The 26,264-nt window shown below is 47.5% G+C and overlaps 1 protein-coding gene across 1 annotated transcript in view; it reads right to left on the bottom strand.

The window, feature by feature from the left end:
* The window catches only part of LOC143986728 (5-hydroxytryptamine receptor 3A-like), a 119,229-nt gene that overhangs the window by 24,038 nt on the left and 68,927 nt on the right, over positions 1–26,264 (bottom strand). The window contains exons 3-4 of the mRNA XM_077485135.1: positions 2,960–3,123; positions 2,776–2,820 (exon numbers count right to left, since the gene is read on the bottom strand). Of these exons, the coding sequence (XP_077341261.1) occupies positions 2,776–2,820; positions 2,960–3,123 (209 nt within the window). The remainder of the gene's footprint in view (positions 1–2,775; positions 2,821–2,959; positions 3,124–26,264) is intronic.

Here is a 26,264-nt window from a genome sequence, read left to right as displayed (position 1 = left end):
TTTTTTTTTCTTCTCTTTAACACTTACATAAATCTATGGAAGAAGGGAGTGGGGATAGAGGGAGAGGAATCTCCACCTTATATATATCACATATTGAAATTAAGAAAAGGAGTCACGGGGATCATGGGGGAGAGGAAATAGTAAGGGTAAGATAAGATCACAAGAGGATAACTTGGATCACTAGGGTGAAGAAAGCTTGTCCCCCCCCCCTTCTTTTTTTTTTTTCCTCTAAGAGGTATATTAAGGATCGATCCGGTCGGGTACCCAATGTGTATTTTCTTATTCCTTATTTTTTAACCACTTTCAGACCGGACCATTTTGCTGGTCAAAGACCAGACCACTTTTTGCGATTCGGCACTGCGTCGCTTTAACTGACAATTGCGCGGTCGTGCGACGTGGTTACCAAACAAAATTGACGTCCTTTTTTTCCCACAAATAGAGCTTTCTTTTGGTGGTATTTGATCACCCCTGCGGTTTTTATTTTTTGTGCTATAAACAAAAATAGAGCGACAATTTTGAAAAAAACGCATTATTTTTTACTTTTTGTTATAATAAATATCCCCCAAAAATATATAAAAAAACATTTTTTTCCCTCAGTTTAGGCCGATACGTATTCTTCTACATATTTTTGGTTAAAAAAATCGCAATATGCGATTATTGATTGGTTTGTGCAAAAGTTATAGCGTTTACAAAATAGGGATAGTTTTATAGCATTTTTATTAATAATTTTTTTTTTATTTTTTTTTTTACTAGTAATGGCGGCGATCAGCGATTTTTATTGTGACTGCGACATTGTGGGGGACCCATCGGACATTTTTGACACATTTTTGGGACCATTGTCATTTATACAGTAATCACTGCTATATAAATGCAGTGATTCCTGTGTAAATGACACTGGCAGTGAAGGGGTTAACCAGTGGGTGGCAGTGTAGGGGTTAAGTGTTCCTAGGGGTGTGTTACTAACTGTGGGGGGGTTGGGCTTTCATTTAGTGAACACTGATCTCTGCTCCAATCACATGGAGCAGAGATCAGCGTCACTAGTTGCTAGGCAGAATGGAAAAATGCTGTTTACACAGCATTTCCTCCATTCGGCCGCTCCGTGAGACGATCGCGGGGATGCCCGCGGCGATCGAGTCCGCGGGTCCCGCGGCCGGCGGCGCGCTCCCGATGGCAGGGCGGCATTGAATATTGGACGTACCTGTACGCCAATATGCCTGCCCGTGCCATTCTGTTGACGTACATCATCGTGCGCTGGTCGGGAAGTGGTTAATGAATGTTGATAATATTGAAATATCATGAATGCTAAACAAAGTGATTTGTAATAATATGTATAAGAAATATTTTTTACTGTCTTTTGTAAATGTGGAAAACTAAATAAAAATATTTAAAACTGAATTAACTGAAATAGAACCAGCTGTGTGGGAAGCTTAAAACTGTCAGGAACAGCAAAACTCTGTTACTAAGGTGAGGTCATGTAAGACAATTTCATGTCACAGGTCATACACTATGGCAAGACTGAGTACACAAGGTAGTTACACTGCATGAATGAATGAATGAATGAAATACTTGTATAGCGCACAATGCGAACTGAATCGCCTCTAGGCGCTGTGGCGAGCTTTGATCATCAGCTAGAAGAGGAAGGTCTTGAGTTTTTTCCTAAAAGCCAGGTGATTTTCTTCCAGGTGGATGTTGATTGGTAGAGCATTCCATAGCCGAGGCCCTTGGACAGCGAATCTCCGATCCCCCCTTGGATTTATTTTTTTTTGGATTTATTTTGTTGGCTGATCGAAGACCTTGCATAAGCAAGGTCTCTCCCAGGCAAAGATTTCAAAGCTGACTGGGGTTTCAAGATGGGCTGTTCAATTACTTTTGAAGAAGCACAAGAAACAGGCAATGTTGTGGATTGTAGACAGAGTGGTGGACCAAGGAAACTAAATGCAACAGATGAAAAACACATCATGCTTACACTATGATGCTTCAACATCAGAAGATGTCCATCAACACCATCAGCACAAAACTGGCAGAAACCAATAGTTTCCAGGTGCTCTGGACTGATGAGTCAAAATTTGAAATATTTGGCTATATGCCAGGGCTGGCTTAGCCCTTCCTTCTCTGGGCTGGCCGCTCAGCTGTCGGCTAATTGCCAGCTCTCTTCTTTCTCCCCAGTTACCAGCTGTTCCTGATGATGCTCGTCTGACCTGCCTACTTAAAGCCTTCCGGCTCACTTCACCTCTACCTTCGCCTTGGTCACATCACTAGAAACCATCTCCTGCGGTTTGTTTAAAGACTGTCTTACTGACATCCCTTCTGGCTCCTTATCCTGCTCGCTGCTGCTCTACTTGGATCCCTGACTTCTGGCCTGGCTGACTACCCGATCTGGTTACTGATTCATGGTTTCTGACACTATAGCAGGATTTCTCTTATGTATATTTACTTTCCATTTTGATTTTAATTGATAAAATAAACTATTAACACATCTATTTCTGAAAGCATTCCGAATTTACAGCATTTTTTTACACCCGTCTAAAACTTTTTCAGAGTGGTGTATATCTAAAAGTCTACCAATAATTTTGTTGTGTGGGTTTCACTTAAGGTAGTTCTTCCTGCTTACACATTTTTCCATCATATACTTTTATAGATATACTGTACATTTTCAGTTTCAATTAACTCACACTGCTGATAAATTTGAGCATAAGTTATTTTGGAACATAATGAAGATTACAGCACCTCAGGTTTTGTTCAATACATTGGATTGAACAGAGAAATAATACTCACCAGACGGAGCCAAAGGAAAGTGGTGAGAATCTGAGATTTTTCATTCTAAAGGAAGATAATATTTGTTCTGAGTAAAAGGTAATAAAACATATAAATATACTGTATAGGTTTTATAAAGCAGACAAGAATGCAAATCATTACCAGCATTTTGTCTTATTTTCCAACAAACAAAAGAAGCTCTTACCACTCCAAGCACTGCATAGATTGTAAATGATATATTCACACTAGTCGGTCGGCTGTAATTTAGAGTTGGACGAAATGACTTCTTATCAAACACACTTTGCAGGGATTCATAAGAAGGCCCAGCTTCAGACCCTGTGCATTGCAGCTCAGCACTTTCTGATATAGCTACAACAAATAAAAGACGAAAAAAATCAAACATACAGTTCTATGATTTCACAAAATAAAGGGGCATATATTCTATAGCACTTTGTTTTTACTCTCATGGTTATGCAGTGATCTTCCTGTGTTTGCTTACCTTCCTTCATGTCTTCAGACTAAGAAGCCAGCTACTTCCACCTGGTGGTTTTTATAACCTCTCCTCTAAGCATGGCTCCACCCCAGGCCCTATCAGGGAGCCCTATATTAACCTGTGCACTGCAGGCCATCAGTGCTGATCAACCATTGTGTGTTCCTCTGTGTGTTAGCTTCCTGCCGTGTGCTCTGCTACTAGTTTCCGTTACCGACTTTGGTGTGTCTTGACTATCCCTGTTTGCCTGTGATCCTGACCTTTTGGCGTGTACCTGACTATTCTTGTCTACTTGTGGCCCCGACCTTGGCTTTGTCCCTCACCATCCCTATCCTCCTGGTGCCTACTGTGGGTGTGAGCTGGGGGACCCTGGGGGTCGCGACCTGGAGCCAGTTGCAGCCAAGTCCATCCTCACCACCAGGAGCGCTGGTGAACACCTGCTGGCTCTTAGACTCCGCGCCCCAGGGAATCTTACACTCTAACCCCAGTGGGATCTGTCCCCTGTCTGCAGCAGTCAGCCGTAGGGTCCACAACCTTGCGGTGCACTCCAGATCCCTACGGTGTGCACCTGTCACCTCGCCTCAAGGTGACCTGACACTTACCTGATGGTTCCCTATTTTCCCTTAAATTTGTTGTAAACCCTCTCATATACCCAGTGAAGTGAAGAGCCTCAGATGATACACAGAGTTGAAACAAATCCCCCTACATAAGTTTTACTTGTTTATCTGCGGTCTTCATTTTTGTACTTCCAATCAAAAGTGCTGATTTTAGATAAAATCCTTCTGCATTTTTCAGTATCACAGAGGAGGGGGTGAAGAGCTGCAACTAAAGATTTGAGACACTGTGTGAGAGCTGATTGGAGGAAAGGAGCACACCCCCCCTCACACACAGCAGAACTGTGTTCTGAATAGACAAGCTGTGTGCTGAGCTATCCTCCCCGACAAAAAATGTATCTTGTGTCGGGAAAACTAATCAGAAATGACTAATGCTTATACAGTACCCTGAACAAGTATTCATATCCTTTGACATTTTCCACATTTTGTCATGTTACAACCAAAAAACGTGAATGTATTTTATTGGGATTTTATATGATAGACCAACACAAAGTGGCACATAATTGTGAAGTGGAAGGAAAATGATAAAAGTATTTAAAAAATGTTTACAAATTAATATGTGAAACATGTGGCGTGCATTTGTATTCAGCCCCCCTGAATCAATACTTTGTATAACCACCTTTAGCTGCAATTACAGCTGCAAGTGTTTTTGGGGTTGTCTCTACCAGCTTTGCACATCTAGACAGTGACATTTTTGCCCATTCTTCTTTGCAAAATAGTTTGAGCTCTGTCAGATTGGATGGAGAGCATCTATGAAGAGCAAAAAAGTCCCGCCACAGATTCTCAATTAGATTTAGGTCTGGACTTTGACTAGGCCATTCTAACACATGAGTATGCTTTCATCGAAATCATTCCTTTGTAGCTCTGGCTGTATGTTTAGGGTCGTTGTCCTGCTGGAAGGTGAACCTCCACCCCAGTCTACAATCTTTTGCAGACTCTAAGGCTGCTTTCACACTGGGGCGGTATTCAGGCGTTACAGCGCTAAAAATAGCGCCTGTGTAACGCCTGAAAAAAACCGGCCCCTTTAACTCCAGTGTGAAAGCCAGAGGGCTTTCACACTGGAGCGATGCGCTGGCAGGACGGTGAAAAAAGTCCTGCTAGCCGCATCTTTGCAGCGGTGAAGGAGCGGTGTATTCACCGCTCCTAAACCGCTCCTACCCATTGAAATCAATGGGACACCGCGGCAATACCGCCGGCAAAGCGCCGCTGCAGCGGCGCTTTGCGGGCGGGTTTAACCCCTTTTCGGCCGCTAGCGGGGGTTAAAACCACCCCGCTAGCGCCCGCACACCGCCGCTAAAACGACGGTAAAGCGCCGCTAAAAATAGCGACACTTTACAGCCGACGCCGCTCCCGCTGCAGTGTGAAAGCAGCCTTACAGGCTTTCTTCTAAGATTGCCCTGTATTTGGCTCCATCCATCTTCCCATCTACTGTAAACAGGCTTCCCTGTCCCTGTTGAAGAAAAGCATCCCTACAATATGATGCTCCCACCACCATGTTTCACAATGGGGGTGGTGTGTTCAGTTTGATGTACAGTGTTAGTTTTTGCCCCACATAGAATTTTGCTTTTAGGCCAAAAAGTTACATTTTGGTCTCATCTGACCAGGGCACCTTCTTCCACATGTTTGTTGGACTTCTTATAGCTTTCTTTCAAGAGTGGCTTTCTTCTTGCCATTCTTCCATAAAGGCCAGATTTGTGCAATGCATGACTAATAGTTGTCCTGTGGACAGATTCTCTCACCTGAGCTGTGGATCTCTGCAGCTCCTCCAGAGTTACTATGGGCCTCTTGGCTGCTTTTCTGATTAATGCTCTCCTTGCTTGTCCTGTCAGTTTAGGTTGATGGCCATGTCTTAGTAGGTTTGCAGTTGTGCCATACTCTTTCCATTTTTGGAAGACGGATTCAACAGTGCTCCATGAGTTGATCAAAGCTTGGGATATTTTTTTTATATAACCTAATCCCGCTAAAACCTCAGAGGGATTCACAAAACAGCTGTATTTATACTGAGATTAACCACTTGCTTACTGGGCACTTAAACCCCCCTCAGTCCCAGACCAATTTTCAGCTTTCAGCGCTGATGCACTTTGAGTGACAATTACGCGGTCATACAACACTGTACCCAAATGAAATTTTTATCATTTTTTTCCCACAAATAGAGCTTTCTTTTGGTGGTATTTAGTTACAGCTCGGAGTTTTATTTTTTGCTAAACAAACAAAAAAAGATGCAAAAAAAAAATCATGTTTTAATAGTTTGTTATAAAATTTTGCAAACGGGTCATTTTTCTCCTTCATTGAAGTGCGCTGATTAGGCGGCACTGATAGGCTGCATTGGTGGGCACTGATGGGCTGCATTGGTGGGCACTGATGGGCTGCATTGGTGGGCACTGATAGGCTGCACTGGTGGGCACTGATAGGCATAGTTAAGGCGGCACTAATAGGCACAGATAAGGCGGCACCGATGGGCACAGATAAGGCGGCACTGATGGGCAAAGATGGGCACAGATAAGATGGCACGGATGGGTGGCACGGATAAGTGGCACGGATGGGTGGCACGGATGGGCACTGATAGGTACCACAGATAGATGGGACTGATGGGCACTGATAGGTGGCACTGATAGGTGGCTCTGATAGGTGGCACTGCTGGGCACTGATGGGCGGCACTGCTGGGCACTGATGGGCGGCACTGCTGGGCACTGATGGGCGGCACTGGGGTGCAGCACCTTTGAGGCAGATTTTGGGTGGCACTGTGGGTGGCACTGCTGGGTGGCACTGTGGGTGGCACTGTGGGCACTGCTGGGTGGCACTGTGGGCACTGCTGGGTGGCACTGTGGGCACTATGGGCACTGCTGGGTGGCACTGACAGGGGGGCACTTACTTTATTTCAGGATGGCACTGCGGGTGGCAGGTGGGCACTGGCAGGGGGCAGGTGTCCGCTTGAATTGCTGGCCGTGATCGGGACTGATGTCCCGAACACGGCCGCCGGCGATCGGCTTTTTTTTTCTCTCCTCGCGCTGTCAGCGCGAGGAGGAATAATAGCCGATTACCGGCTCCGTTCTATCACATGATCAGCTGTCATTGGCTGACAGCTGATCACGTGATAAGGGGTCGGGATCGACCCCTTACACGGATCGGTGATCAGGCGAGTCTCACGGACTCGCCGATCACAGAGCGCGCCGCGCGCGCCCCTCAGGGGGCGCACAGGCCGCTCGTAACTGGGACTACGTCAATAGACGTAGTCCCGGAAATGTAGGTCCGCGCTAATGCCGTCATTTGGCAATAGCGCGGATCTGAAGTGGTTAAATTACACACAGATGGTCTTTATTTACTAATTATGTGACTTCTGAAGGCAATTGGTTCACTAGATTTTAGTTAGGGGTATCAAAATTATGGGGGCTGAATACAAATGCATGCCACACTTTTCAGATATTTATTTGTAAAAAAAATGTAATTTCTTCATCAATTTGTATTCTGCTACATATTTTTGGTACAAAAAAATCCCAATAAGCGTACCAAGTAGAGATAGTGATGTGGGCTGGTGACAAATTCAAATAGGCACCATCACCACTGGATAGAATACATATACAGGAAGGTTTTTAGTGGGATTTTAATGGTGCCATAATCAATATAGTACAAAAGAGTTTTTATAAAAATAACACATTTTAATGATATATCATTAAAAATAGTTTAACATTAAAATTAAAAGTTAGCAACTTTTTAGCAGATCACAGATAATCATCAACAAGGCTGCTTGCATTCTCTGTCAAGCAGTTACATCCAGATATGATGAGTCTACTAGGTGGTTGGGTCATGGACTTGTGTATCTTGGCAGTGCATAGAATGTAGGGATTTTAGATTCCTTGTTATGAAGAAAGTTCCATGTATTTTTATCAATAGTGCCCTGTTGGTAAGCTTTAAAAATGATATAGTAAAAGTAAAGTAGTGATCTTTTTTGATATATTACGGTTTTGGTAATGGGTCTATACCAGTTTCTATTTTTCAAGATCTGTAGGCACATGTCTTCATACTGTTTAATGTCAATAATGACAAGGTTGGCACCCTTGTCTGCAGGTTTAATAACTATCTGGGAACTAGAAATTAGTTTGTAATGATGTCAAGGCCCTTCTTTGGGAAATGGAGAGGTTACTAGATCTATATTTATACCAAGTAGTCTTTTCAATTTCTTTAGTAGTTTGTTGGAGAAAGGCCCATACTTAACAATGGGAAGGTACAGGAATTTGGTTTGGGCTGATGGGGGGGGGGGTGAATGGGCCCCCAATATTGAATGGTTTGACATGGCAAATATACATAAAAATGTATCTGGTCTTTGCTATTGTTCTTTTCTTATGATTAAATGTGTATTGTTTAATACTATCATCATGGTATACCTTGTCTCTTTTGAATAGTGACTATTTAATAAATCCCCTGAGCAAGCCCTTAGTGGCGAAAAATATGGGGCAAAATATGTAGGGATAAAACATCACATCATCACCGACTTTTGGAAAATATCTTCTGTGATATGCTAAAAAGACAGTGACTTATACTGGGGCTGTGATATTGTGGCAGAAATTCTAACCTCACCACCTTTCACACTTTATGGGAACCAGGGACACTAATACAGTGATTAGTTCTGAAAATATGCACTGCCACTGTACTAATGACATTGGCTGGGAAGGGGTTAACATCAGGGGTGATCAAAGTGTTATTTGTGTGCTTAGCCAGTGTTTTACTAAACTGTGGGAGGTGCTTTTACTAGTGGAAGACATGGATCCTAGTCCCTGCTTTGCAGAGACACAGGATCCATGCCTTTCCTTCTGTCAGAAAGGCAGTCTGCCTAGTTTACATAGGCAGATTGCAGGTCTATCTCTCTGGCTATTGATCGGCGGGTGCCAGCAGACATAGATTCTGTGGTACCCTCCAAACAGCTTCCACTGTGTATAGACACAGCGGGAACGAGCTGCTGGCGGCACGCATTTGCGCCCCCTTCTCAGAAGTGCAGGATCACTGTAAGTGATCCAGTGCACAGTTGTCACCCTGTAGCAATAAAACTACTATATGGTGGATGGCAAGTGTTTATTTAAAAAAACATCAAAAAGTACCTTTTTCGATTTACAGCTGTCACATGAGCCAGATCTTTCCCAGCTTGTCTGCAGGGAAACAAAAGCAGGAGGAGCTTCTAGTCCTCTGCTGCTAGTCACGTTAGAAAAAAATAATCATATCAATAAACTGTTTTACAATGTCATATAAATATATATTTGAAATCAAATCTTAATTATTTTGTGGAAATAACATGGTGTGGGTGGATTTCTGCCAATCACAGGCTGTGTTACGCCCCTCCAGCCTACTTCTTAGAATAACAGGGAGGTGAAGCCTCCATCAATCAAGATGTAATATTCCACCCCCATTGTGTTTAGCTGGTTAATGGGCATGGAGGAGGAAGGAGGGAGCAGGCGGTGAGTTACCACTGTATGCGCCCACATGTGTGACACTATAGGCTGGGCTGCTCAGATGTGATAATGAGGAAGTGATCAGCATAGAAACTCACTGAAAACTGAGCATGTGCAGAGTTGTCACTACAGCTACAAAATCCCTGGCTGAATTGGGGACTTGAACAGAAGGGGGAGATAGAGAACATCAACCAGGTTGTTTGCAGTATACAGAAAACTAATTTTATTGTGATTGAGTGAGTATAAGTAGTATGTAATACAGCATTTAGAGATAGTTTTTTTTATGATGTGGGTTTAGTGACACTTTAACATATAAAAAAACTATCATGAGCTATAAAAAAAATAGGTATGGTTTGGAAATATTGATAATATCTTCTGAGTATAAATGTGAGTGTAAGACCGCGTACACACGGGTGGATTGTCTGCCCAACTTAGTCCGCTGAACCGTGTTTCAGTGGACAATCCGCTTGTGTGTGGGCTTCAGCGGACTTTTTCAGCGGACAGTCTGACGGACTTTGTCTTTCGGAATTTCCGTAATTTTGTCCGTCCAAACTTGGTTTTGTCCGTCCAAACTTGGTTTCAGCGGACAGTCCGCTCGTGTGTAGGCAAGTTGGACAGACTAAGTATGGCGCATGCTCAGAAAGGATTTACACGGCCGAAGGTTGCATTGCAGTGTATTGGACGTCGTTTTTCTAGTCCCGTCGTACTTGCTGTACACGTCATCGCGCAAGTTTTCAGTGGACTGTCTGTTCATCGTGTGTGGTCAAGTCCGTTCATTCAAAATTTGGACGGACTGTCTGTCGGATTGTCTGACGAACTTAGTTGGGCAGACAATCCGCCCGTGTGTACGCGGCCTAATACTACCCCCAAGGGAGCCGATGGTATTTTTGCCTTTGTCTTCCCCACTTTTACTCCACAGCCAGGCACAAGGGAAATTTCCACAGCCAGGCACACACACTTCCGCTTGTTACTCCAATAACCAGTCTAGGGGTTTTGTTTTTGTTGTTTTATTGGAGAACTTGGATAGGGTAAGGGATATAGTAGGATACTTCCAAATTTAGCTATTTACACTGAGGACTCTAGCTTTCTTTCCTAGTGAAAATTGACTGAAGTCGTTGCAGAGGTGGATGCAGACTTCTTCACAGCAGCTACAAACGGATTGCAGAACAGAGTAATGTCCCTTAGTAAAGTAGTGGACAGTTCTGAATAAAGTGCTAAGAACACTAGCCAGCGTTCTTTTTGTGAGGGCCCTCCGCTGAATTAGAGTACAAGAGGGTATAACTGTCTATGGATCCTTAGGGTGTCTGTACTCACAAGGCTCCTGCAGTACCACCGGTAGACTTCTCTCTCAGCAACACCAGACCAGATGCACTGGTAGACTCCCACTCTGTCAGCTATGGTAGGACAAGGGTTGCCACATAGACTTTCTGGACCCCAGGTCTCCCACCTGAGACCGCATATCAGCAATTCAGGCTCTCAGGTGGCCCACCTGAGGCTACATGGAGGTAAGCCTTAGGGGAGGCAAAGCCTCTCCCCCAGCCTGGGCAATCCTCTGCTAGGAATGACCAGGGGCAGGCTGGGCAGGGGTGTAGAGTGGCAATTTCCCCCCAGGCTGTCCCAACTATATATCCGGCTGCAATTTTACTTGACCCCAGGAAAGGAGCATCAAAAACCCAGGAACGAAGGGGGCCATGCAAGGACCTGGTGAGCTGGCATGGCCAGCTGCCATTGCTGAGGAGAGAGACTCTGAAACCCACAGCTGAACCCCACATCTACCCCCATACATCCTATTTACCCTGCCCCAGGCCAGTGCCCACCCAGTAACCTCAAAATAACCCTCAACACTGTGGGTCCTGGGAGCTTGCCATGGCCTGTTGATCCTGTTGGGAGATGGCCATTCCCAGCAGGACCCACAGGCCAGCAGCCAGCAGGACCCACAGGCCATGGCCATCAGAACCCACAGGCCCTCAGGCAGCTCTCAGCAGGGTCCTGCTGGGAGCTGTCTGCAGACCTGTGAGTCCTGCTGGCCGCTGACCTGTGGGTCCTGCTAGGAGATGGCCATGGCTTTTGGGGCCTGCTGGCCACTAGCCTAGGATGACCAGACATCCCTGGTTTCCAGGGACAGTCCCCGGACTGAGGACACTGTCCCTGGACCAAGTCTAGTTTTGTCCCTGCTTTGCAGGGCCAATTGGGGGTGGGTGCACTGTGAGCTGGAGTAGTGGGAGGGCACACAGGGCTGGTCCTACCATTGGTCCCGCTGGACCCATTGGGCTGCCTCAGAGGGGGACGAGCGCTGCCAAATTAGGGGATCTCTCACTTTCCTGGCAGCTGCTGTCATACGTAGTCCCACCTCCTGGATTGGCTCCTATGATAGACAGCACACTGATGATGTCTATCATAGGAGCTGGGACTTTGTATGACAGCGGCCATGCTGGGTAAGCAAGAGATCTCCACTCTGTAGTCCCGCGGCTCGCCTCTCTCTAATCCCCATGCACTGAACAGACTGCATTGATGGGCACTGATGAGGCTGAGCTGATGGGCACTGGTGAGGCTGCATTGATGGACACTGGTGAAGTTGCATTGTTGGGCATTGATCAGGCTGCATTGATGGACACTGGTGAGGCTGCGCTGATGGGCACTGGTGAGGCTGCGCTGATACGGTGGATCAATGGGCCACTTGACTGGACTTGCCCCCTGGGCCTAAGGCTGCCACCCCTCCCCTGGGAATGACCAAGAACCCATGTGCTCCTGGAACATAAATACAGGCACGCAGCATGCCTAGGGGCACCTCCTCTTCTAATTGGCCAGGGCTGTATGAATATGCATGCTCCCATCTACATGGTTTCTGCCAACTGTTAAGCATTTTCCATAGTTGCTTGTACAGTGTGATACTTCAAGAAAGCATGAGCAGCACCAGAGCATGCCTAGGGGCACCATCTTTTGAGAGGACTAGGCTGAGTGTAAAAGGGTTGGTGACCCTGGAAGAAGATGCATCACCATTTAAACATTGATCAAAATAAGACCCACAGTCAGTGACACATGCTAAACATTATATAGCTACCTCATTCACATTTCTAATCACAGTATAGTAGACAAAAGTCTTCCTTAAATTGCCAAAATATTGTGATTTCAATTGCGGAGAGCTACAAAAGGAGCCAATTGGGCAAGGTATTAAATAAACTGAGACCTTTAGGAACACTCACCTTTCATTATACACACCGATACAGTAAATAAATCACCATGACATATTTTAATTTAGCCCACAGAAGTTTACCATGTCCCCCAAGGCCTACAATTCCCTGTCTCAAGGGACTCCAGAGTTAGGATTAGGCACACTTAGCAAGTACTGTCCTCCATGACATTAGCAGTTTTGTAGACATAATATCATAAACCTAATAATTTTGCTGTTGTATTATATTAGGTTACATAACCACATTCTTGGTGTTCTAAATTTGTTATTTAAGCCAGAATGTATCGATCAAATTGCCCAATTTGGATTTATTCATGTGAATGTATAGTCAGGCATAAAATATTCAGATGTGAAGTGCAATAATCAGCTTGTTATGGTGACAATAAGTATCACTAAGGCATGAATGTGTCTGTACAAAATATGCTGATGGGTTAAGTTTTCATGCATCATGCCTACTCACACAACTTTAAATAATAAAAAGCAAAATTTCTTACCGTAAATTTGAATATTGCAGATGATCGCACACAACAAAAGAATACTCATGGTGCCAGTTAATTTTCCCATCATATCTATCTATCTATCCTCCCTATCCTCTTTTACGGTGCATTACATTTCTTTGATCGTCTACTCTTTCTTATAACTCTCTATATATGTATCACCAGAATCTAGGGGGCAGTTCCAGGAACTGCACACTCTGTCCAGTGCAAATGTATACCACTTTATTATCCAACAATTCATTAGAACTGAGAAGAAAGGTCTCTAATGATTAACATATCCCTTTGGTCACACATTTTTCACAGCTATATATTAGTGACACTCAGTCCATTGAACCATGACAAATCACCTATATTTTAATAACAATTATGTGTATACCCATTAACAATACTAAAATTGATAGATCGCTGCAAGTAATTTACACTCCTTCTTTTTTTCTTTTTTTTAAAAGATAAAATATTCAATTGTTTATCTGACATATTATCAAAAATTTGTGAAAGACAAAAAACCTCAGCATGAATTATTGTTTATAAGAATTTAAAGAGGAAGTAAACCCTGATGAGTTTACTTCCTCTTACATTCCCTGTAAAAGTAAAGCATAATGGACTACTATGCATCGCATAGTAGTCCATTATGTGCCACTTACCTGACACAGGAGCCAGCGAAGTCACCGCTGTCCCCTGTAGTCCGGCGCATCCATATTCCCGGTGGGTCTCGCGGCTCTGCCGCTGTCATTCGGTGAAGCCGCAACGGCGTCACTCCCGCGCATGCGCACGGAAACTGCCACTCGTGGCATATCGCCGTGGACCGCGGCGCGCTCAGTGCGCCTGTGCACCGCTGTCTACGGCGCATGCACCATAGACAGCGGTGCCTGTCTTTTGGCAAATATCTCCTAAACCGTGTAGGTTTAGGAGATATTTCTTGGACCTACAGGTAAGCCTTAATCTAGGCTTACCTGTAGGTCAAAGTTCGTTGTAAGGGTTTACAACCACTGTAAATTACATCACAATGTGTCTGGGCAGGATAAAGTTAATTTCTTCCCCTTTTTTGAATATGAATGTTTAAGCAGATGCATTTTCATGTTCATGGGTGACTGTACTCAGCACCTAGGCTTCCCAACTGGGGGAAATATGCCAGAATTTACAATGCACAGTATTGGGCATCCCATGTGCAAGAAGTGTAGGGATTTTTGATGGCGCTATAAGCTTCCACTGATAACTATGCCATTCTGTTACAGCAGCAAACAATATAGCAGAATGTTACTATAGCAGTCTGTAACAAGCACATTAACTGTGAAATGATTGTCAAATATCCAGTGCCTACCTAAATCAATATACAGCCAGCCATAGCTGTGCCCCTCTGTCAGGAAATGTTCCATCCGCTGACAATATCTGTCTTTTGGCGTGCAGTACTGAGGTCCACCAGCAGGTGTCTCCTGTCAGTTTTGAGCTGTCAGGAGAGCTTTTCCCTGCTGATGCTATATCATCTTTGGGCCGCAGTACTGGCGTCCACCAGCGGATGGATCCTGGCAGTATGGAGCAGGCAGCACCTCCTGCAATCAGGTGTCACTTGAGGCCAATCACAGGCCTATAAATAGCTGGCAAGCAGTCATATGTTTGCCACGGTATTGTTCCTTGTGCCCTGACCTGCTGCTTGCGATCCTGAACCTGTTCCTGTACCCTGAACCTGCGACCTGTAGTTCTGATCCTGTTTCCCTGTCCTGGTCCCAACCCTGTCCCACCTGTTACCATTATTCCTGTCCTGAAGTCTGATCCATCCATCCTCTCCCTGTCCTGTGTTCCTTACCCCATTTGCTGATCTCCCCGTGTATGACCTTGGCCTGGCTTGTGACTCTGATTCTGGACTGCCCTTGTTTATTTGCTGATCCTCTGTGTATGACCCTGGCCTGCCTATCGTTTACGGTACTTGCATTTCCCTTTTATTGTACATATCAGTCTGTTGTTGTTTGGGGGTTTTTGTTGGTTGGTTTATTGCACTGTGTGGTTGTATTCATATTCACCTTCTTTAATAAATCATATTTCACTTATACACGTTTGGGTTTCCTCTGTTGCAGTCCACACAGTTCTGGTCTTATCTGATACGTGACAGAATACCGTGGCCAACCCTGACCAGAAGTGGCTACACAGAGGAACCATCTTGGTTCACTTTGCTTACTGAAATGAATTTAGAGGTAATCCGTTATTATGCTTTGTTGGCATCTGAGAGTGGAGACTATCTCCGCCAGACACTGAAAGGGTGGACCAGTGATCAGCTGTTGGAAACCATTCGTTTAGCTCACTCCTGGGTTGATCAGGGCTGTATGTTGTTTGGGGATGTTCAGCCATTAATTAAAATCTGCACAGAGCTGGCCCTGCCCTGCATCCCAGAGGGCCAGGATGATTTTTCTCCCCCTTTCAGTATTAATCAAGTCACATCACTGGTATGGCTTCTGGAAGATGATTCCCCTTACTTTTTTGAGCATTACACAGCCTGTTCCCAACAGATGATAATAGACTGTGTTGATTCCGTACAAACCCTTGTTAGACAGGCAGTATGTAACCCGCAGTTTGTACAACCACTACTTTTAGCATGGTCTGGTATTTTGCAATCAGCCACAGCCAGCCCACAACTAACCCTCTCTGCTACCAAACACCTGCCTGCCCAAGAGTCTCTTCCTCCATCACCTATGGCAACCTCAGTTTCAGCCCAATATACTCTACCCCCCACCAAATATCAATACCCTGTTTCTTCCTGCTGCACATATCCTGCCTTTAATCCAACGGCCTCTTTACTGTGGCCCACTATCCCTCAAGAACTTCCCCCAGCCACTGTTACCTCTTCCCTGCCATATTCCAACCCTTCTCTCCAGTCTGCTTCATCCCCTACCTATAGATCTGCAGCTACCTACAGGCCTTCAGTAGCTAAATCTAAAAAGAGACGGAAGTTCTTTCCTACCCATTTGATCCTGCCAGTAACACAACCTGCCTCCACACCAACCAACCTGCTCCAGTCTGCCTGCATGCCAGCTGAACCTGATCACCCACCTGATTCTGCCAATCATCTGCCTGCTATCCAGCCTGACGCCTTGCAGCCTGATGTCCCGGCCTTCCAGCCTGACGCCTTGCAGCCTGATGTCCCGGCCTTCCAGCCTGACGCCTTGCAGCCTGATGTCCCGGCCTTCCAGCCTGACGCCTTGCAGCCTGATGTCCCGGCCTTCCAGCCTGACGCCTTGCAGCCTGATGTCCCGGCCTTCCAGCCTGACGCCTTGCAGCCTGATGTCCCGGCCTTCCAGCCTGACGCCTTGCAGCCTGATGTCCCGGCCTTCCAGCCTGACGCCTTGCAGCCTGATGTCCCAGCCTTCCAGCCTGACGCCTTGCAGCCTGATGTCCCGGCCTTGCAGCCTGATGTCCCGGCCTTGCAGCCTGATGTCCCGGCCTTGCAGCCTGATGTCCCGGCCTTGCAGCCTGACGCCTTGCAGCCTGACGTCCCGGCCTTGCAGCCTGACGTCCCGGCCTTGCAGCCTGATGTCCCGGCCTTGCAGCCTGATGTCCCGGCCTTGCAGCCTGATGTCCCGGCCTTGCAGCCTGATGTCCCGGCCTTGCAGCCTGATGTCCCGGCCTTGCAGCCTGATGTCCCGGCCTTCCAGCCTGACGTCCCGGCCTTCCAGCCTGACGCCTTCCAGCCTGACGTCCCGGCCTTCCAGCCTGACGCCTTCCAGCCTGACGTCCCGGCCTTCCAGCCTGACGCCTTCCAGCCTGACGTCCCGGCCTTCCAGCCTGACGCCTTCCAGCCTGATGTCCCGGCCTTCCAGCCTGATGTCCCGGCCTTCCAGCCTGATGTCCCGGCCTTCCAGCCTGACGTCCCGGCCTTCCAGCCTGACGCCTTCCAGCCTGACGTCCCGGCCTTCCAGCCTGACGCCTTCCAGCCTGACGTCCCGGCCTTCCAGCCTGACGCCTTCCAGCCTGACGTCCCGGCCTTCCAGCCTGACGCCTTCCAGCCTGACGTCCCGGCCTTCCAGCCTGACGCCTTCCAGCCTGACGTCCCGGCCTTCCAGCCTGACGACTTCCAGCCTGACGCCTTCCAGTCTGATGTCCCGGCCTTCCAGCCTGACGACTTCCAGCCTGACGCCTTCCAGTCTGATGTCCCGGCCTTCCAGCCTGACGACTTCCAGCCTGACGCCTTCCAGTCTGATGTCCCGGCCTTCCAGCCTGACGACTTCCAGCCTGACGCCTTCCAGTCTTATGTCCCGGCCTTCCAGTCTGACGTCTTGCAGTCTGATGTCCCGGCCTTCCAGTCTGACGTCTTGCAGTCTGATGTCCCGGCCTTCCAGTCTGACGTCTTGCAGTCTGATGTCCCGGCCTTCCAGTCTGACGTCTTGCAGTCTGATGTCCCGGCCTTCCAGTCTGACGTCTTGCAGTCTGATGTCCCGGCCTTCCAGTCTGACGTCTTGCAGTCTGATGTCCCGGCCTTCCAGTCTGACGTCTTGCAGTCTGATGTCCCGGCCTTCCAGTCTGACGTCTTGCAGTCTGATGTCCCGGCCTTCCAGTCTGACGTCTTGCAGTCTGATGTCCCGGCCTTCCAGTCTGACGTCTTGCAGTCTGATGTCCCGGCCTTCCAGTCTGACGTCTTGCAGTCTGATGTCCCGGCCTTCCAGTCTGACGTCTTGCAGTCTGATGTCCCGGCCTTCCAGTCTGACGTCTTGCAGTCTGATGTCCCGGCCTTCCAGTCTGACGCCTTGCAGTCTGATGTCCCGGCCTTCCAGTCTGACGCCTTGCAGTCTGATGTCCCGGCCTTCCAGTCTGACGCCTTGCAGTCTGATGTCCCGGCCTTCCAGTCTGATGCCTTGCAGTCTGATGTCCCGGCCTTCCAGTCTGATGCCTTGCAGTCTGATGTCCCGGCCTTCCAGTCTGATGCCTTGCAGTCTGATGTCCCGGCCTTCCAGTCTGATGCCTTGCAGTCTGATGTCCCGGCCTTCCAGTCTGATGCCTTGCAGTCTGATGTCCCGGCCTTCCAGTCTGATGCCTTGCAGTCTGATGTCCCGGCCTGCCAGTCTGATGCCTTGCAGTCTGATGTCCCGGCCTGCCAGTCTGATGCCTTCCAGTCTGATGTCCCGGCCTGCCAGTCTGATGCCTTCCAGTCTGATGTCCCGGCCTGCCAGTCTGATGCCTTCCAGTCTGATGTCCCGGCCTTCCAGTCTGATGTCCCGGCCTGCCAGTCTGATGCCTTCCAGTCTGATGTCCCGGCCTGCCAGTCTGATGCCTTCCAGTCTGATGTCCCGGCCTGCCAGTCTGATGCCTTCCAGTCTGATGTCCCGGCCTGCCAGTCTGATGTCTTCCAGTCTGATGTCCCGGCCTGCCAGTCTGATGCCTTCCAGTCTGATGTCCCGGCCTGCCAGTCTGATGCCTTCCAGTCTGATGTCCCGGCCTGCCAGTCTGATGCCTTCCAGTCTGATGTCCCGGCCTGCCAGTCTGATGCCTTCCAGTCTGATGTCCCGGCCTGCCAGTCTGATGCCTTCCAGTCTGATGTCCCGGCCTGCCAGTCTGATGCCTTCCAGTCTGATGTCCCGGCCTGCCAGTCTGATGCCTTCCAGTCTGATGTCCCGGCCTGCCAGTCTGATGCCTTCCAGTCTGATGTCCCGGCCTGCCAGTCTGATGCCTTCCAGTCTGATGTCCCGGCCTGCCAGTCTGATGCCTTCCAGTCTGATGTCCCGGCCTGCCAGTCTGATGTCTTCCAGTCTGATGTCCCGGCCTGCCAGTCTGATGCCTTCCAGTCTGATGTCCCGGCCTGCCAGTCTGATGCCTTCCAGTCTGATGTCCCGGCCTGCCAGTCTGATGCCTTCCAGTCTGATGTCCCGGCCTGCCAGTCTGATGCCTTCCAGTCTGATGTCCCGGCCTGCCAGTCTGATGCCTTCCAGTCTGATGTCCCGGCCTGCCAGTCTGATGCCTTCCAGTCTGATGTCCCGGCCTTCCAGTCTGATGTCCCGGCCTGCCAGTCTGATGCCTTCCAGTCTGATGTCCCGGCCTGCCAGTCTGATGCCTTCCAGTCTGATGTCCCGGCCTGCCAGTCTGATGCCTTCCAGTCTGATGTCCCGGCCTGCCAGTCTGATGCCTTCCAGTCTGATGTCCCGGCCTGCCAGTCTGATGCCTTCCAGTCTGATGTCCCGGCCTGCCAGTCTGATGCCTTCCAGTCTGATGTCCCGGCCTGCCAGTCTGATGCCTTCCAGTCTGATGTCCCGGCCTGCCAGTCTGATGCCTTCCAGTCTGATGTCCCGGCCTGCCAGTCTGATGCCTTCCAGTCTGATGTCCCGGCCTGCCAGTCTGATGCCTTCCAGTCTGATGTCCCGGCCTGCCAGTCTGATGCCTTCCAGTCTGATGTCCCGGCCTGCCAGTCTGATGCCTTCCAGTCTGATGTCCCGGCCTGCCAGTCTGATGCCTTCCAGTCTGATGTCCCGGCCTGCCAGTCTGATGCCTTCCAGTCTGATGTCCCGGCCTGCCAGTCTGATGCCTTCCAGTCTGATGTCCCGGCCTGCCAGTCTGATGCCTTCCAGTCTGATGTCCCGGCCTTCCAGTCTGATGTCCCGGCCTGCCAGTCTGATGCCTTCCAGTCTGATGTCCCGGCCTGCCAGTCTGATGCCTTCCAGTCTGATGTCCCGGCCTGCCAGTCTGATGCCTTCCAGTCTGATGTCCCGGCCTGCCAGTCTGATGCCTTCCAGTCTGATGTCCCGGCCTGCCAGTCTGATGCCTTCCAGTCTGATGTCCCGGCCTGCCAGTCTGATGTCTTCCAGTCTGATGTCCCGGCCTGCCAGTCTGATGCCTTCCAGTCTGATGTCCCGGCCTGCCAGTCTGATGCCTTGCAGTCTGATGTCCCGGCCTGCCAGTCTGATGCCTTGCAGTCTGATGTCCCGGCCTGCCAGTCTGATGCCTTCCAGTCTGATGTCCCGGCCTGCCAGTCTGATGCCTTCCAGTCTGATGTCCCGGCCTTCCAGTCTGATGTCCCGGCCTGCCAGTCTGATGCCTTCCAGTCTGATGTCCCGGCCTGCCAGTCTGATGCCTTCCAGTCTGATGTCCCGGCCTGCCAGTCTGATGTCTTCCAGTCTGATGTCCCGGCCTGCCAGTCTGATGCCTTCCAGTCTGATGTCCCGGCCTGCCAGTCTGATGCCTTCCAGTCTGATGTCCCGGCCTGCCAGTCTGATGCCTTCCAGTCTGATGTCCCGGCCTGCCAGTCTGATGCCTTCCAGTCTGATGTCCCGGCCTGCCAGTCTGATGCCTTCCAGTCTGATGTCCCGGCCTGCCAGTCCGATGCCTTCCAGTCTGATGTCCCGGCCTGCCAGTCCGATGCCTTCCAGTCTGATGTCCCGGCCTGCCAGTCCGATGCCTTCCAGTCTGATGTCCCGGCCTGCCAGTCCGATGCCTTCCAGTCTGATGTCCCGGCCTGCCAGTCCGATGCCTTCCAGTCTGATGTCCCGGCCTGCCAGTCCGATGCCTTCCAGTCTGATGTCCCGGCCTGCCAGTCCGATGCCTTCCAGCCTGCCGTCCCGGTGCCTGCCCTGCAGCCTCCTGGTCTGATGTGCCTGCCTCCCGGCCTGAGGTGTTCCTGCCCGCTGTCCAGCCTGAAGTGCCGGTGCCTGCTGCACCAACTTGAAGTGCCTGTGCCCTCTGCCCAGCTTGATGTACCCGCTACCTCGCTTGATGTGCCTGCTGCTAAACCTGTTATGACTCCGCCTGTTGCCCAGCTTGATGCCATGGACTTGTCCCAGCAGCAGCTAGTTGGAGCGTCCGGAGGCCGCTCCTTTGAGGGGGGGTACTGTCAGGAAATGTTCCATCCGCTGACAATATCTGTCTTTTGGCGTGCAGTACTGAGGTCCACCAGCAGGTGTCTCCTGTCAGTTTTGAGCTGTCAGGAGAGCTTTTCCCTGCTGATGCTATATCATCTTTGGGCCGCAGTACTGGCGTCCACCAGCGGATGGATCCTGGCAGTATGGAGCAGGCAGCACCTCCTGCAATCAGGTGTCACTTGAGGCCAATCACAGGCCTATAAATAGCTGGCAAGCAGTCATATGTTTGCCACGGTATTGTTCCTTGTGCCCTGACCTGCTGCTTGCGATCCTGAACCTGTTCCTGTACCCTGAACCTGCGACCCGTAGTTCTGATCCTGTTTCCCTGTCCTGGTCCCAACCCTGTCCCACCTGTTACCATTATTCCTGTCCTGAAGTCTGATCCATCCATCCTCTCCCTGTCCTGTGTTCCTTACCCCATTTGCTGATCTCCCCGTGTATGACCTTGGCCTGGCTTGTGACTCTGATTCTGGACTGCCCTTGTTTATTTGCTGATCCTCTGTGTATGACCCTGGCCTGCCTATCGTTTACGGTACTTGCATTTCCCTTTTATTGTACATATCAGTCTGTTGTTGTTTGGGGGTTTTTGTTGGTTGGTTTATTGCACTGTGTGGTTGTATTCATATTCACCTTCTTTAATAAATCATATTTCACTTATACACGTTTGGGTTTCCTCTGTTGCAGTCCACACAGTTCTGGTCTTATCTGATACGTGACACCCTCACATGCCACAAACTGCATTCAAGGAGTGAAAGTTGGCAAGACCTCTAGACTGGTCTCTGCTGAAAATTAATGCAATCCAAGGCTTACATGCATGGGTAGGAGGATATACTGGGGACAGCTACAGCATTGGATTGATGATGCAGCAGTCAGGTAAGTATGTACAGAATGTTTTTTTTTTTAATTCTTGTTCCTCTCCTTTAAAGTACATTTAAAGTGGACTAATAAAAAAGTTATCCTTCAGGTACACAATTTTGTATTGCCTCATTTTACATCTTCTACTACATTCAAGGCTTCATAGAACATACATAAATAAATGCAAGCATTATGATATTTTCAAAACAAAAACAGTTTTCTTACCCATCATCTATAAGCCACAAATTAAATTAAATATTTTTTCTCCTTTTAATTGTTGGAAACATTTATAACATGAGGCACTTATTCAGGGTCGGTTCACACTGCGGCAGCACGACTTGATGCGCGACTGCCTCAGGCGACCTGCATCCAACTTTTTTCGGCGGCTTGCAAAATGACTTCTGTATAGAAGTCAATGAAAGTCACCTGAAGTCACCCAAAAGTAGTACAGGAACCTTTTTCTAAGTCGGAGCGACTTGTGTCGCGCCTATTAGAATGATTCCATTGTACAGAATCGAGCGCAACTTGTTAAGCGTCTGACAAGTTGCCCCTATGTGAACTGAGTCTTAGCCAAATTTGTTTTTATTGAATATTTACATTTGCCAACATTACACAAAACAACTTATGGTCATCTCTGCATAGACATACAATTTGATTGGTGAATTATTGCATTTAATTTAGTGAAAGAATTTATTTAATTAATTAATAAAATTTAGCTAAAAAGCTCAGGCTGGACTTCTTCCTTGTGACATCACAAAGCATGCATTCCCCCCATATTGAGGACATGGGGCCTGGTATGGCTCAGGAGGGGGGCGCTAGCTCATGTTTCCTGACCTGCCGGGACTGGTATGGATTAGGGGGGGGGGGCAAGCCATTTTTTTTTTACATTATGGCGTGGGGGAGGGGGTCCCCTTCGAATCCATACTAGACCCAAAGGGCTCATCGGTTGTTAAGGATGCGGCAGTCATTTCCGACCCCTTCCTTATCAACCAGCTATACAGTGTTTTAAACAGAGAAAAAAAACTGCAAAACACATCAAAAATCGTATGTGTGAATAAATGTCACATGCCGAGGCCACTGAAGTTTCCAGGTTCTTAACATAGAAAGAGACTGTTTTATCTAGCAAATCAAATAAAGGCAGAAGCAAAGATAAAGCTGCTACAAGACACTGCATCTCACAAAAACCCGTTTTCACCAGACATTCTAAAATTTCCTCATACTTAATGTGATTGTAGCCATATTAGTGCAATTGTGACTGTCCATGATCCTTTTTTTATTTGCACTACCATACAATTTTTCAGGACAAGCTTTCGGGGTATGTCCCCTTCTTCAAGGTCCAAGCAGTACTGCTTGGACCTTGAAGAAGGGGACATACCCCGAAAGCTTGTCCTGAAAAATTGTAAAATTTCCTCTAAATTTCATAGTTCAAAACACTCAACACTGAGTGAGTGACTTATTAATGCCCGCACAGAAAGTGAAAGCCAGCAAAGTGCAGGTCCCATATGCAGAAAAGAGAGCAGAGTTGGAAACTCAGACAGCATGTTAAAGAGCAGATTTGGAAAGAGTTGGATGCCCTAAACCACTGTGATGTACACTCCCTTGTCTCCAATGCTCATGACAACATAGAGACTTCTTCACAGCATCAAGTTAAAGAGGTTCTAGCAACTTCTTGCATGCAAAATCACTCCAGTCCCTTTCCTGCCTGCCTACCTAACCTTCCTTTATACTTCACAGAGCATCAAAGAAATCTGCAAGCAAGTCATCAATCTCCTGTCATCACATCATTTGTGAAGTACATACTTGCAGACAGCTCACAATGACTGGTCTTAAAGAGGAAGTAAACCCTGTTAAATTCTCTCTGAAGACAGAGTGATCCAAACACAGATAGTGCTTCAGAGAGCACTGCACATGTGCACCAGTCCTTATGGCAACACCATGACTGGTGTGGAGTTGATCAGGGACACTGGGACTGGTATGGTAGTGATCAGGGACACTGTGACTATTGTGGTGGTGTTTAGGGACACTTTGCAGTTGATTTACTAAAACTGGAGAGTGCAAAATCTGGAACAACTCAGCATAGAAACTGTTGGAAGGCAACATGGCTTAATATCATATTTCTGGAGTTTCACTTCCTGGTTGAGGCAGACAGGTGGCCTTTGGAATGTAACAAGTTGCACATCAAATCTTTGTAGCATATCGGATTATTCATCTGAGAAAAACAAGGCTGAACAAAAGCTTGGCTCTGGACCGTCTGATGTGATAACTCTATGCCCTTGTACACGCGGTTTCAGAATCCGTCGGAATGTGTCCTATCGGACCGTGTTGTTGGATAATCCGACTGTGTGTGGTATGCATCGCACTGATTCCGTCAGAATATCCGTCGGACCCAATTTTCCAACTTGTTGGAAATATTTCCCGACCAACTGGTTCGATCGGACATACTCCGATCATGTGTAGAGTATTTTTATCGGACCAAGTGCCACGCATGCTCAGATCAAATTCCTACATCAAAGCTATTGGCTACTAGCCTGAACGTAGTCCCATCGTAACGAAATTACGTCATCACGTTCTGAATGGTCGGATTTTTCGACAACTTAGTCCGACCATGTGTATGCAACAGTTTCGGACAAGATCTGATGGACAAAATCTGACAGACAAAATCCCACGGATTTGGTTGTCGAAATCTCCGACCGTGTGTACAGGGACTATGCAAGCAAACTTCAAAGAGGGCCATGATGGCCAGGATAATTGATAAAGGTGGGTTACAAAGATCAAAGGATCAAAGGCATTGATACATAGACATGATACACGGACAATGCTGCCACTAGAGGCCAATACAGCATGACTGACAGAAATATAGTATATTGAGAGGGACTGCCCTGTAACTACTTTCATTCATTAGAAACCTACGTGGGCTGGCAATGGGTTTAGGTCTGGACGGTGTGACCGAGCTCTGTTTCCTAAATAGGCTACCCGTTGCCAAGACTAGGCTAAAACATGCATGTATCTCTGCAACGTGCCTTTGTGAATTAGTGAGCTCAGATAAACTGAATGTTCATGCAAACATGCGTGCATACACATCCCGCTGACAATGACCCTTGTTTGATCTTCACCTGATGCTGTCCTGACAACAAAGTATCCAGGGGCTACAAGCTTGAATCTTTGCCTCTGCTTTACTTCCTTTTATCAGACTTACCAGTGTCCACATAAAAACTAGCATATCTCCATGCTGCTTTGGCACAACTCCTCTACCAGGGGGTTATAGCCATCGTTCCAGAAGAGGAAGGATAAAAGGGATTCTAATCAAACCAGTTCAAAGTTCTAAAAGTAAAAGAGGCATTTCTCTTAAACTGCATTAACTACAGGTCTCTCAACACATTTGTTCAAGTGCAAAAATTGTATATCGAATCTACCTGTGTATAAAGTCATTGCTTTCCTCCTTCCAGGAGACTTTTATGCCTCTGTGGGCATACAGGATGCTTACTTTAATGTTCCAATCTTTCTGCATCAGCACTGCCTGTGTTTTCCAGTGAATACCCAACATTACCAGTGTGTTGCCCTTTGTTTTGGTTCATCCTTAGCATTTCACCAATACCTTCATTCTTTTTCATGGACCGCTTAACTCTTAGTCCCTAGTGAAAGCCTTTGTACAGGGGGCAACTTACATTATTCCCTCTGTACATTCTCCAGTTGGATGTCAACTTTGGTCCTTCAAAAGCTGCCCTTTAAACCTCCCAGAAATACTTTCATTTACCACTCACAAGCAGTGCCATTGAAGTTTTATTGGAGGGGGTTCTTAAATTCCAAGGATTCTTTTGTGCTTGTGTATGGGGGCTCAGTCACACATTTTTACCACCTCCCCAACAACTTCCTCTTACACAGTAGATGGGAGAGTATATATGTTGCGGTTGTGAAAATTACAAAAAAAAAAAAGTTTACAGGCATTTTTGTAAATGGAAAACATCTTTTGGTTACAAATTTACGTTGGGCTCAAGTACAGGGGAGATGGGAACAGTAGGAACGTGCGGAACAGACGAAGATGCAGGTCTTTAGTTGAATCACAGAGAAAGTCAGTTACTGAAGTGTATTAATAAGTCACTCAGACTGGATCTCTTGAGTCTCATTTGTTTCAAGAAAGTCTGCAGGTATGCCGGGGTCCATGTACTAAGCAAATTGTCACAGACAAACTGTATAATGGACCCTCTACATGTTTGGTGAGAGTGTGAGTCGTAAAAAGGGCAGACACGTAGCATCTAAGCACACTCCAGCAGATATTTACCAGAACACTCTTCAAGGAGTGATGGACTTTCTCAGTGGGTGTACCAGCCAGCAGCCTTTGGAAACTCCTGTGCAGATTAACAAGGATAAAACCAAAGTGTTCAGAAACGGGAACAATGTAGTCAAAAAACATGCCCAAGTCGGCAACCATAGGTACAGGATTTCAGGGGCACAGGAACTAAATGATTGTTGGAGAAGTTTGTAGTTTGTTTTGTACCACATTCTAAAAATCTTGAGGCTATAAAAATTCTATAATATGTAAATATGTATAGAGCACAAAGAGCAATAAAACCATTTTTGCATGTTTTAGATA

This window comes from Lithobates pipiens, unplaced genomic scaffold (genome assembly GCF_037356315.1).
Source record: "Lithobates pipiens isolate NorthernLeopardFrog02 unplaced genomic scaffold, aLitPip1_a1.2 Scaffold_18, whole genome shotgun sequence".
In the NCBI taxonomy this organism is placed as follows: domain Eukaryota; kingdom Metazoa; phylum Chordata; class Amphibia; order Anura; family Ranidae; genus Lithobates; species Lithobates pipiens.
The sequence above is the reverse complement of the archived record's forward strand: the minus strand, read 5'-3'. Positions and strand labels throughout refer to the sequence as shown.